Source organism: Lepidochelys kempii, chromosome 3, assembly GCF_965140285.1.
Source record: "Lepidochelys kempii isolate rLepKem1 chromosome 3, rLepKem1.hap1, whole genome shotgun sequence".
NCBI classification, from domain to species: Eukaryota; Metazoa; Chordata; order Testudines; family Cheloniidae; genus Lepidochelys; species Lepidochelys kempii.
The window spans coordinates 37,925,869-37,939,539 of NC_136382.1; the positions used below are offsets into that span (position 1 = coordinate 37,925,869).

The 13,671-nt window shown below is 46.3% G+C and overlaps 1 protein-coding gene across 1 annotated transcript in view; it reads left to right on the plus strand.

The window, feature by feature from the left end:
- The window catches only part of PXDN (peroxidasin), a 158,909-nt gene that overhangs the window by 125,451 nt on the left and 19,787 nt on the right, over positions 1-13,671 (plus strand). The window contains exon 19 of the mRNA XM_073336142.2: positions 3,730-3,938. Coding sequence (XP_073192243.1) covers positions 3,730-3,938 — 209 coding nt within the window. The remainder of the gene's footprint in view (positions 1-3,729; positions 3,939-13,671) is intronic.

The following is a 13,671-nucleotide window of genomic DNA, read 5'->3' on the forward strand; positions in this document are numbered from 1 at the left end:
AGTGGCTGCTGACGGTCTATTACAGTCCAGAGATCACTTGGAAAAGGTAGTTATCATCCCACCTACAATACTTACCTTGCTACACTGGTGGACCAACCCCAGGGCAGTCCTGGAACAAATTCCATTCGACAGCTCTTGTCACTCGATCGAGTTGATATTGGACACCTCAGACCTCGTCTGGGGAGCTCATCTCAGTGGCCTCCAGACCCAGGGCATGTGGTCCCCAGAGGAGATGACGTTGCACATAAATGTCAAGGAGCTCAGAGCAGTACGCTTGGCCTGCGGAGTCTTTCTACCACACCTGGCAGACAAGGTGGTGAGAGTGTTCACAGATAATATGGCTTCGATGTTTTACATCAACAGGCAAGGGGGAGCACGCTCATTGGCCTTCTGCCAAGAGGCACTCCGACTGTGGGATTTCTGCATCGACCACGCGACCCAACTGGAGACCTGTCACCTCCCCGGCATCAGGAACACACTGGCAGATGGCCTCAGCAGATCCTTTTCCTCTCACCATGAGTGGTCGCTCCATCCAGAGGTAGCCCAGTCCCTCTTTCAGAGGTGGGGAACTTCCCAAGTGGACCTGTTTGCCACCAGACACAACAGGAAATGTCTTTGCTTCTGTTCCCTAGAAGGCCTGGGCAAAGACTCCTTCTCCAACACCTTCCTCCTTTTGTGGTCAGGGGCTCTGATTTACGCCTTTCCACCGATCCCACTCGTCAGCAGAATCCTGTCAAAGGTCAAGAGAGACAAGAGCCAAGTCATCATGGTCACCCCGGCATGGCTGCGCCAACATTGTTTCGGCATGCTGATGGACCTAACGGTGGCCGCTCCCTGGCCCCTTCCCAACCTACCAGATCTGCTCTTGCAAGATCATGGGCGTCTTCTACATCCCAATCTTGCTCCCCTCCACCTCATGGAGTGGATACTGCGTGGCTTAATTTGGAGGAGCGGGCCTGCTCTAACGAGGTCCAGCAAATTCTTAGAAAGCAGAAAGCCTTCCATTAGAGCAATCTACCTGGCCAAATGGACGAGGTTCTCCCACTGGGCGTCTGAGCACATCATCTCTCCAACCCACTCCTCCTTACAATCTATCTTAGATTATCTGCTCCATCTTAAGAATCCCTCTCTTCTATCAGAGTACACCTTGTGGCTATCTCTGCTTTTCACCCGCCAATCTAAGGTCAGGCAGTGTTTTCACATGACATGTCGGTCTGTTTCCTGAGAGGCTTCGAGAGACTCTTCCCACCGGCCCGGCCTCCTGTTCCACAGTGGGACCTTAACTTGGTTCTTTCTAGGCTCATGGGCCCACCCTTTGAGCCTATGGGCTCCTGCTCCCTCTCCCACCTGTCATGGAAGGTCGCATTCCTTGTGGCGATAACATCCACAAGATGGGTGTCGGAGCCTAAAGCCCTGACATCGGAGCCACTGTATACGGTGTTCTACAGGGACAAAGTTCAACTGCGACCCTATCCAGCCTTTCTGCTGAAGGTGGTGTCTTCCTTCCATGTCAACCAGGACATCTTCCTCCCAGTGCTTTGTCCCAAGCCATACACTACTGTGGAGGAAATGAGGCTGCACACCCTGGACGTCAGATGTGCCCTGGCATTTCACCTGGAGCGTACCAAGCCCTTCCGCAGGTTGACCCAGCTCTTCATCGCGACAGCGGACAGGATGAAGGGCCTTCCGGTGTCATCACAGAGGATTTCCACCTGGACCACTTCCTGCATCTGGACCTATTACAAGCTGTCACAGGTCTCGCTGCCACCGATTGTGAGGGCCCACTCCACTAGAGCTCAGGCGTCCTCGGCGGCCTTCCTGGCACACGTTCCCATCCAGGACATTTGCAGAGCCGCAACGTGATCTTCACACATTCACAGCACATTATACCATCACTCAGCATGCCAGAGACAACGCTGGGTTTGGCAGAGCTGTGTTGCAATCTACACATCTGTGAACTTCTACCCACCTCTGCTGGCACTGCTTGGGAGTCACCTAATATGGAATGGACATGAGCAAGTACTCGAAGAGAAGACAGTGACCTTTTCTGTAACTGGTGTTCTTTGAGATGTGTTGCTCAGGTCCATTCCAGAACCTGCCCTCCTTCCCCACTGTCAGAGTTTCCGGCAAGAAGGAACTGACGGTGTGGGGAGCCGGTGGCACCCCCCACCCCTTATATACCGCTCCAGAGGGTGGCAGAGCCAGTCTCCTACAGATACCACTGAAGGAAAAATGCCCGGCACCAGTACATGTGGTGAGCACACATACCTAATATGGAATGGACATGAGCAACACATCTCAAAGAACAAAGGGATAGCTGAGTGGTTTGAGCATTGGCCTGCTAAACCCAGGGTTGTGAGTTAAATCCTTGAGGGGGCCATTTAGGGATCTGGGGCAAAAATTGGGGATTTGTCCTGCTTTGAGCAGGGGTTTGGACTAGATGACCTCCTGAGGTCCCTTCCAACCCTGATATTCTAAGATTCTATTTCTTTTCACAAACTACTGGTGCACCAGTTCTACTCCATAGACTGCAGGAAAGACAGATATTCTAGGGCAGGGGCAGGCAAACTTTTTGGCCTGAGGGCCACATCGGGTTTCCAAAATTGTATGGAGGGCTGGTAAGGGGAGGCTGTGTCTCCCCAAACAGCCAGGCATGGCCCGGCCCCTGCCCCTATCTGTCCTCTCTCCCCCCCCCCGCACCCCCCACTTCTCACTCCCTCATGGCTCCTCCGGGACTCCTGCCCCCCATCCCCTGACGCCCCCCCCCCCCCCCCCCCCCCAGGATTCCTACCCCATCCACCACCCCCTGCTCCCTGTCCCCTGACCACCCCCGAACCGCTCACCCCTGACTGCCCCCTGCCACCCATCCAACCCCCCCTCTCATTCGTGACTTGCCCCCTGGGATCCATGCCCCATCCAACTCCCCTGTTCCCCACCCTCTGACCGCCCCAACCCCATCCATACCCCGCCCCTGCCCTCTATCCAACCCCCCCTGCCCCCTCACCATGCTGCCTGGAGCACCAGTGGCTGGCAGTGGCTACAGCCGCGCTGCCCAGAGGACCGGGTCAGGCCGCGGCTCTGCAACTGCGCTGCCCGGCCGCCCAGAGCATTTCGGCGCTGAGGCTGTCGGGGAGCGGGGACTAGCCTCCCAGGCCAGGATCTCAGGGGCCGGGCAGGAGGGTCCCACAGCCGGATGTGGCCCGTGGGCCGTAGTTTGCCCACCTCTGTTCTAGGGGTATGTATGTGCAGGAGAAAATGGGAAACAGGAGGGAGGAGGAAATTGGAATGTGTGTGCACAGGAATGTTCGGATGCCTCGAGAGGGTACGAATTTGAGCATGCGCATAACAGGAGGGAAAGGGAAATTGGCATGTAAGCTTTGGTGTCTTTGTGCAAAGCAACTGTAAATCCATGTTAATTTGCAAGTATGCTCTGGCTGCTTTGTCTCTTCTACCAAAAAAATTTGTTCACCTAGGAAGATTTGTGAACAGAGGCCTCATGGCTAGTTAGAAAGGAACATGAAGACAGAGTATAAAGTCATCTGCTTTCAGGAACTGTATTTTTCCTACGATCTGTTTTTCAAAGAATACTATTTTGTGTTGATTATAATATCCCAAGATCTCTAGTAAAGTACAAACTATCTGTATGTCTGTCTATTTTATTTTATTTTATTTTATTTACCATTGTCTTAACTGTCTAAGAACTTAACTTTTCTTTCTGTGAGACTACAGGTTATGGTATGAGAATCCTGGTGTATTTAGTCCACCTCAGCTGACTCAGATCAAGCAAACATCTCTTGCCAGAATTTTGTGCGACAACGCTGACAATATAACCAGAGTGCAACGTGATGTCTTTAAGGTGGCCGAGTTCCCACATGGTTATGGTAGCTGTGAAGAAATTCCTAAACTGGATCTCAGGATGTGGCAAGATTGCTGTGAAGGTCTGTATCCAGGGAGAGTATTGGGAGTGCATCCTATGTTTCTGGTTATGTTTTTTTAATGGCCTGCTTTGAAGAAATTTTACGAGATTTTTAGTTACTATTCAACTCTAACTCAATCTGAACTAGGAAGATGGATAATGTGCTTACAAAACTATACTTGGAGTGTGCAGAAGTAATATTCCACTTCCCACAGAAGTAATAGGCGGTGAAGGAATCTGGTCAGGAGATTGATGTAGCTACTGTATAGCTAAGGCTTTGGCTCTGTTGTATTAGCAGTTTACTTATAAAAAACATTGAAAGCTTACTATTTTTTCTAAATGACCTTAAAAATTCTAGTAAATTCCATTGTTTGATTAAAATTTAGACTGTAAGAATCAATGTTTTGCTCACTGTACTTAAATTTATAGGTACTTAGTCATCCATGTATTTAATTGTTATAGCTGTGTAAGTAGGAAGCATCTGTTTTTGTTATCCTTCCTGTTTTGTTCAGTGCAAAATGCTTTTCCACATGGAGGGCAGAGGAGCAGACACTTAGTTACCAAAACCTGTTACCTCTTAGATTGCTTGAACAAACCAGGATTTTTTTTTTTTTAATGCAAAACTGTTCTATAATAACAAAACCAGATTACCTCTAAAGCTTATTTAACTAATCATACAGCAGAATTACTGATTTATCATTATAAAATAATTAGAGTTTAAATGAAACACCCAGTATTTTCTTTCTACTTCCTTGACATTCTAACCTGCTGCTTGAGATTATCACAGGCCCCAGGACCTAACTTTTCTGCAGGGTGAACTGTTTGAGCAATGAGCTCCCCAAGTTCAACTTCATATTTTCCAAGAAAGCTACCTCTGAGGCATTTTTCGGTATCTTAACAGAGGAACAATTACCTTATGTTTCAAGTAGTCGACTAAGACTAAGGAGAAATGGTATCAATTCATGGCTCTGCCACATCCTTCCTGTGTGACATTGGGAAAGTAGCTTATTCTTTCTGTACCTCAGCTCTGCACCTGTAAAATGGTGATGATGATCCTTTCTTACCTCAAAAGAGTATTGTAAAGATAAAAGTATTAATACTGGTAGAATGCTTAGGGTATGTCTACACAGCAGTGTAAGTCCAGACTCGAGCCTGGACTCACGCCTTGTGTCCACATGCCAATTGTGTTAACCTACGACTCAAACCTAGGGTTCCAGGACCCTACAGGGCTGGAAGGTCTGAGCCTGTGTTAAACTGGGACCTAGGGTCTGAGCCCTATTGCTTTCCTGTGTGCACATGGCCCCAGCTTGTTGACTCGAGGCCTGGAAGTCATCCAGATGTATCCCAGAGTTCCTTGGGACAATTTTCTTAGTCTTCTCTATGCTGACAATCTGTGGTGCAATCTGTTGCACTCTATTGCAAACAGAAGCCACACTTCCCTTTGCAAAGGCAGCAGCTCAGATCAGCATTAAGCCATTGTCTTCTGAACACTGGTCTGTGAGCATTGCTGTCAGGAAGCCTGCAGGGTTTTCCATGGAGACCATTCAGAAGAAGCTTTTTGCAAAGAGAGCTGATTTCTAGTTACAAGAGCATAGCCAGATTTTGGTGTATGCTATCCAGGTGAGAGCAGGGGCAGAGAGCAGATCAGGGACTAAGCAGATGCCCTGTGAGTAGAGAAAGAAGCAAAGCTCCCGGCTCAGCACGGCTTGGGGAGGATGACTCCCAGCTCCCCAGCCATGCCTCCTCCAGGGCAATTCCCCGGTCCCTGCTCTGCTCTCTAACCCCCACCCCCAACCCCTGGGGCTGCATGTGCAAGGGCACCCGGGAAGCATGTACTATCAAGGGGGCGAGTGGGAGCCAGCTCCAAACCTCCCCACAGCCTCCTGTGGTAGTGACTCCAGCTGTTCCTAGCTGCTGTACAGAGCTTGCCCAGAGCAGCTGACAGGTGGGAGGCAGCTCCTGGATGCCAGGATGTTGGGGATCATCCCTTCCCTGGCCGTGCTGACCTGGGAGCTCTGCTGCTCGCCATCCTTCCAGGGCTCCTCTTGGTCCTGCTCCACACTTTGTCCCTTGCTCCCCCCCCGCCCCCCGCCCTTCCTGGGTGTGTGTGTGTGTGTGTGTGCGTGCATGCAGGGCCGCCTGGACAGTGTGCACTATGAGGGCCGTGAGTGGGATCCAGCCCCAAAACTTACCCACAGCCCCCGGGTGTCCTTTATCCCTGCCTCCCAGGGGGCAGGGATAAGGGATCATAGAATCATAGAATATCAGGGTTGGAAGGGACCTCAGGAGGTCATCTAGTCCAACCCGCTGCTCAAAGCAGGACCTAATCCCCAAATAAATCATCCCAGTCAGGGCTTTGTCAAGCCTGACCTTAAAAACTTCTAAGGAAGGAGATTCCACCACCTCCCTAGGTAACCCATTCCAGTGCTTCACCACCCTCCTAATGAAAAAGTTTTTCCTAATATCCAACCTAAACCTCCCCCACTGCAACTTGAGACCATTACTCCTTGTTCTATCATCTGGTACCACTAGAACAGTCTAGCTCCATCCTCTTTGGAACCCCCTTTCAGGTCGTTGAAAGCAGCTATCAAATCCCCCCTCATTCTTCTCTTCCGCAGACTAAACAATCCCAGTTCCCTCAGCCTCTCCTCATAAGTCATGTGTTCCAGCCCCCTAATCATTTTTGTTGCCCTCCGCTGGACTCTTCCCAATTTTTCCACATCCTTCTTGCAGTGTGGGGCTCCAAACTGGAAACAGTACTCCAGATGAGGCCACACCAATGCCGAATAGAGGGGAATGATCACATCCCTCGATCTGCTGGCAATGCTCCTACTTATACAGCCCAAAATGCCGTTAGCTTTCTTGGCAACAAGGGCACACTCTTGACTCATATCCAGCTTCTCGTCCACTGTAACCCTTAGGTCCTTTTTTGTAGAACTGCTGCCTAGCCACTCGGTCCCTAGTCTGTAGCAGTGCATGGGATCCGTCCTTCCTAAGTGTAGGACTCTGCACTTGTCCTTGTTGACCCTCATCAGATTTCATTTAGCCCAATCCTCTAATTTGTCTAGGTCCCTCTGTAACCTATCCCTACCCTCCAGCATATCTACCACTCCTCCCAGTTTAGTGTCATCTGCAAACTTGCTGAGGGTGCAATCCACAGCATCCTCCAGATCATTAATAAAGATTTTGAACAAAACCGGACCCGGGACCAACCCTTGGGGCACTCCACTTGATACCGGCTGCCACCTAGACATGGAACCATTGATCACTACCCGTTGAGCTCGACAATCTAGCCAGCTTTCTACCCACCCTTATAGTCCATTCATCCAGCCCATACTTCTTTAACTTGCTGGCAAGAATACTGTGGGAGACCATGTCAAAAGCTTTGCTAAAGTCAAGGAATAGCCCTGGGCTGTGCTGGAGCATACTGCACCCCAAACCCTGGGGATGCATTTCACTGCTCCACAACTGGCAGCAGCCAGGCTGGGGCATGTGTGTGTTTTTTCCCAAAACTGACATTTTTATGTCAAACTTCAAAATAGACAAATAAATAAAAAAACAACCAAGCAAAAATATCTTGAACCACACCATTTTAAAAATTAAGAACAGAAAAGTTTCATTTAAATAGTTTGGTAACCTTGGAGACTGATGTCCCAGTTATCCTCAGAACAGGTGCACATGTGCATTTTCTTGCCAGTGTGACTCAGCCTAGAGGGGGAAAGCCCAATTTTCATTTAGTTCAGTGCAAAGCCGCTTCAAACTGCAGTGATTCTACTGAGACAGCCACCCAAAGGAACTAATTATTCAGTTTATGTACTCATGTGCTCCTTATGGGCACCTGAGACCCATCGATAGCATCGTCACAGTTAGGAAACAAGATGGGCAATAGAGTTTTCCCACGGTGCAACACATTCGTAGGGCTAGAGTGTTGACATTGGCAGGCAGGGATGTTAGACATTGAGATGGGGTTACTTTGACTCGGGTCTGTGCACTGCAGTGTGGACTCCAGAGCCCTAGATTCGAGCACAGGTCAGAAAATCCTTAACCTAGGGTTAAAATTCAGTGTAGACTCTTAAACCCATGAATAGGGTCCCTAGGTTGCATTGCTGTTTTGACATACCCTCAGATACTGTATAAGAAGATGACAGAACATTAGGCATGAAAACATGACAAATTGAGGTCAATGGCAAAATGACTATTTACTTCTTTGGAGCCAGGATTTCACCGCAGTTGCCTAGGGTATGTAGCATTCATCAGTATAATTTTCTAAGTTTCTAAATTTCTTTCCGAAATCTTATCTAAATCAGAAAATAGGGGTATCTGATGTGGTATCCTATCTCTACAGTGGCTCAATACCTGTTCTTTCATAGAAAGGTTCAAGAAACCCCATATTAGAATAACTTGTCCAGAGGAGACGTGTCTTCCTAATTCTTACCAGTTAGTGATTGGCATGTGCCCAGAAGCATAAGAGATTTCTCTCTTGTACATTTTTATCCTTTCTAAGACTGATGCAGGAAGGCATCCTTATTCAGGTAAACAATAAAACGTGCTTAAATCCCATTAAAATCAATGGAATTAAAGTACATGCTTTATTTTAAGCATGTAGATTATAGGTTTTTAGGCCAGAAGGGGCCGTTAGATTATCTAGTCTGTCCTCCAGTTTATAAAATTTCATCCAGTTACCCCTGCATTGTGCCCAATAACGTGTTTGAATCAAGCATATCTTCCAGAAACAAGACATGGAGATTCCACCACTTCCCTTGGTAGTTAGTTCCAGTGGCTGTCACTCTCACTGTTAAAATGTGTGCCTTATTTCTAATCTGAATTTATTTGGCTTTAACTTCTAGCTATTTGTTCTTGTTTTGCCTTTCTCTGCTAGATTTAAGTGACCTTTGGTACCTGGTATTTTCTCCCCAAGAAGGTACTTATATACTGTAATCGTCACATCTTAATCACCTTTTTGGATAAGCTTAAACAGATTGTTTTCTTTAAGTGACTCACTGTAAGGCATTTTCTTCAGCCCTCAAGTCAGATTTTAACTTTTCTCTTCACCTCCTCCAATTTTTCAGCATCCTTTTAAAATGTGAACATCAAAACTGTGTGCAGTATTCTAGTATCTGTCTCACAAATGCTGTACACGGAGGTAAAATGATCTCCTTACTCCTACTTTGGAACTCCTCTTCTATAGACATCCAAGGATTCCATTAGCAATCCCATTTGCCATAGCATTGCTCTGGGAGCTCATGCTGAGTTGCTCGTCAACTATGCACCCTAAATCTTTTTTCAGAGTCACTACTTCCCAGGAAATAGTCCCCCGTTCTGTAGGCAGAGTGATCATTCTTTGTTCCTCGATGTTTGACCTTCCATTTGGCTGTATTAAAAGGATTTTGGTTGAATGGGCCCACTTTCTTAAGCAATCCAGATCACTCTGTATGACTGCTCTTGCCTCGTTATTATTTACCACTTCTACAATTGATGTGTCGTTTGCAAATTATATCAGCAGTGATTTCATGTTTACTTCCAGGTCATTGATAAAAATGCTGGCCTAGTTTTGAAGCTTGTGGAACTTCACTAGAAACACCTTTATTTGGTGATGATTCCCCATAGACAACTACACTTTCAGATGTGTCATTCAACCAGTTCTTAATCCATTTAACATTTGCTTTATTGATATTAAAAAGTGCTAATTTTAATGAAAATGTTGTGCAATAACAAGTCAAATGTAATACAAAAGTTTTAAATATTTAAAGTTTTAAATATATAGTATCAATGAAACTTGTAATCATATCAAGAAATGAAATTAGGTTTGTTTGACAAGACTTGTTTTCCATAAAACCATTTTGACTGTCATTAATTGTATTTCCATCCTTCAGTTTTTTATTGATTGAATACTATATCATTTTTTCCATTATTTTGCCCAGGATTGTTATAAGGCTAACTGGCCTATAATGACTTGGGTCATCCTAGTTGCCCTTTTGAGTATTGGCACAACACTAGCATACTTAATTCAACAAGAGCCAAGAGGCTCTTGCTCTTCGACTTCAAAACCTATGCAATAAGTGCCTGTTATACTTTGGGTATTAGATTTAAGTGCTGCTAAATTCTGAAAAGTCACTTTGTAAAATTGTATTGCATTTCAATGATTTGCATAGCTGATTTGCTCAGTTTTCCAATTAAAAGCTGTTCTTGAGATTTTGACCTCTGCCCCAGTCAGGGGTGTTTAGGTTGTGACTCATCCTGCAGAAACCATAAGCAGTTCAGACTTGGCTCCTGGGCTTGACTATAACCCTTTCATTCTGTTACTAGATTCTCTGTCTCCAGTGTTGCAAACAGAGTGTTGGGTTAGTGCTCCAGCTTACTCCATTGCAATCCTAGCTTTTAAAACTGATTTGTGGTAGCAGTGAAGCAAAATTACTTTTCCATGTTCTCTCCTCTCCCTCCAAGGGAGGCTTTTATTTCCAGTTTTGTGTCCTACATGGGATGTCTTCCCATCCCCATCATGGGGAAGAAGGCCAAATGGAGCAAACTGAATGCAAGAAATGCTCTCCCTATGAAAAGACCCTCTTAGGAATCTCATAAATAAAGTGCGGCCATAATTTCTCCCAGCTCCCAATCCCTGCTGTACAAGGGGAAGTCTGGGTGGCTTATTGGGGGCCTCAGCATCCCTGCATTGCAACATCTCTGCTGCTAGTTAAAACTCCTCAAGAGGTGCCTCTGCAGGAGATGGGACTTGTCAAACCAGATTGTCTTCACTTATCAAAGACACTTCAGGGATAAGTCCAAAAATCCTCTTTGGCTCCCATAAGTCAAAATAAAACCTGAAAAGGCCAAATAACATGGGGGTTGTAGGGAGAGCCATAAAGCACTCCAGATTATTATATTCTTCCATTGTCATTTTGTTCCTCTCCAAAGATGAATACCTCTCTTTCTGATTACAACCCAGAGACGGAGAAGCATGAGAGGTTCTTTCCTCTAGAGATTTTGAATGTCTTGGGAAAAAAATGATCGTCACCACTGAAGTCCAGCCAGAGAAAGAGGAGAAGATAAAGCCAAGGACAAATATCTCCCTTCCAAAACTAGGACAGAATTTCCATCCCCTACATTCCATTTTCAGCGATCAATAGCAGAGGTCTCTACTAATCTCCACCACTACCCTGTCTCCTTTCATCCAATTCTACATCTGAGTTTATCTCTCGACATCTCTCTGTACATGGTGTTGTCTTGAACTGAACGTAGTTCAGAACTAACACAGAACTCCTTATCTTCCCTCCTGTTAATGCCACCACTATCATCCACATCTTATTCAGGTCATTCCATTTCTTCCACCTTGACATCTCCAAGATCTGTCCTTTTCTTGCTATCCCTAGTGCTCAATCTCTCATTCGGGACCTCATCTCTCTCCTCAAATACTGTAACATCTTCCTCTGTGGCCTCCCTTACACACGTCCCCCCTCAGTTCACACAAAATGCAGCCACTAAAGTCCTTTTCCTTCCCTGTGCATGGGAATGATTTGTAGGCATGGCTGGTGTGGCCAGTTTTGGCAGGAAATTTTTCTCATGTGTCGCAGACAACATGGATGAAAGTAGAAAGATGCTTAAGGGAGAAATGGACAAGTGGGCAATTGATGTTGGCTCTGTTGTCTGAGTGAATGTGGGGAGTGACAATCAAGGAGCTAACAGATCCAATAGATGGGGTGGGCTAAATGGTAAAGGGCCTAAAAAGGCAAAGACAAGGAGCTTGAGTCTGATGTATTAAAAAATTGGAAGCCAGATCAGTGTTCCCTCTAATTTTTCCCACCCATGTGCGGAATGAATTTTGTTATGTGCATTTTGTTATGTTATGGATGTGTGACACATCACATCCATATTGGTGCACATAACAAAATTCATGTGGCGGGGGTGGGGCTGAGAGGTTTGGAGTGTGGGAGGGGGCTCGATGCGGCGGGGTGAGGGTTCTGGTTGGGGGGGACAGGCTCTGGGGTGGGACCGGAGATAAGGGGCTCAGGGCTGGGGAAGAGGGTTGGGGTGCAGGGGGGGTGAGGGCTCCCGCTGGGGATGAGGGGTGTGAGGTGCAGTGGGGCTCCCTTGGGCTATGGTGGGGAGAGAGGACTCTCACTCTCCTTCCCCCGCCCCCTCTCCCCACAGTAGCACCTGGGCTGTGTGAGAGGGGAGAGATGCCTGTCCCCCGCCCACGGCAGGTCTGGGTCAGGATGGATTGGGGCAGGGAAAGGGGCGCCTGTCCCCCAGCTCTGGCACGTTCAAGGCTGGGCTGGGACACCTGTCCCCCGGCCACGGCACGTTCGGGGCTGGGCTGGGGACTGGAGGGGAGGGGCATCTCTCCCCCCTGCAGCCCTGAGCGCCTGCACGATGCTTGATAGGCAGCTGTGCGGCCACGCAGCTTAGAGGGAATTTAGAGCCAGATGCAAAGAAGAAAGTCATGTGTTTGGATCGATGAGCCAGGAAGATGATCCTTGCAGCAGTGCTTTGAATAGGTTGGAGCGGGAAATATATTCTTTCCTTGTTTTCCCCTAAGCCTCAACACCCAATGAAAAAGACACATGATAGTTATGAGAAGTGCAGTGTAAATATACCTTTATATAACTGATCAGTTCAGGAAAACATCATCTTTATTTATTTCCTTCCACCCTAAATGCCTGGGTCTGTGAATATTCAAATCATCTGTACATAGTCAGCTCAAATGTGGAGCATATTCAGGCACAGACAAATTGATCTGTTGGGATCAAAATACACTGCATTCATTTCAGAGTAGCATCCTGGGCAGAAAGGGCTTTAGCCAGTCCAGATGAAATTTATAAAGTTGCCACCTGATTCTCTATCAACAGTTTTACAAAGCTCTCTGAGACTGACCACCATTTCTTTGCAGAAGCATACTTCTGCAGGAAGGTGTACCACATGTAGGTCCCTGAGTAACCTGTGTTAATTTTAAGGAAAGGAGGGGAATCTTCTTCTTCTTCTCTTACATAGCTCTCACTCCTATTTTTTTCTTTGATGCTCATTGCTTCCCAGATATCTCGCACTGAGAGAGAGGTTATGACCTACAATGTAAAATTAGTTATCTGATTACTTCCTTCCTTTAGGTGCTTCTACAATGGCCTCTTTTGGTGGGCACGTCTACAGTTCACATAGTGGAATAAGAGATTAGTGTTAAGAAATGTATGTTTGGAATTGAGTATTTACTTTTAACTTTGCATGGTCTTATCTAGAGACAGAAAAGAAAGGGCATGCTATGTTCTGGAGCTTTATGGACAAATCTGAACGGCCTCCAGTATTTGCAGATATTTCAGACTTGGAGAGAGGTCATTTTGAGAAGGGAAATCACCATTTTTTTCCATTTTCTAGCTTCCAATGCTGGAACTCAAACCTGCGCTTTGAAAGTTCTTCTTTTGCATTATTAGTAACCAGAATTCTGATTTCAGAATCTTTTTAATAAAGAGAGATTCTGTAGGATCTATCTTGCTTTTTCATATTTCTGTTAACTGTGATAAGCCAATAGAAGCAAAAAGTAGTTTAAAAACTTGTCATTGAATAGATACAAGAAGATCTGATGAATGCCATTTTTGTTTAAAGAAAAGGAGTACTTGTGGCACTCCTTTTCTTTTTGCGAATACAGACTAACACGGCTGTTACTCTGAAACCTGTCATTTTTGTTTAGCACCTTTTCAGAGTATAACTACACTATAAACAAAATTGTAGACTTCATGAAGCAGATATAGATCTGAATTGTACAAGGAGGT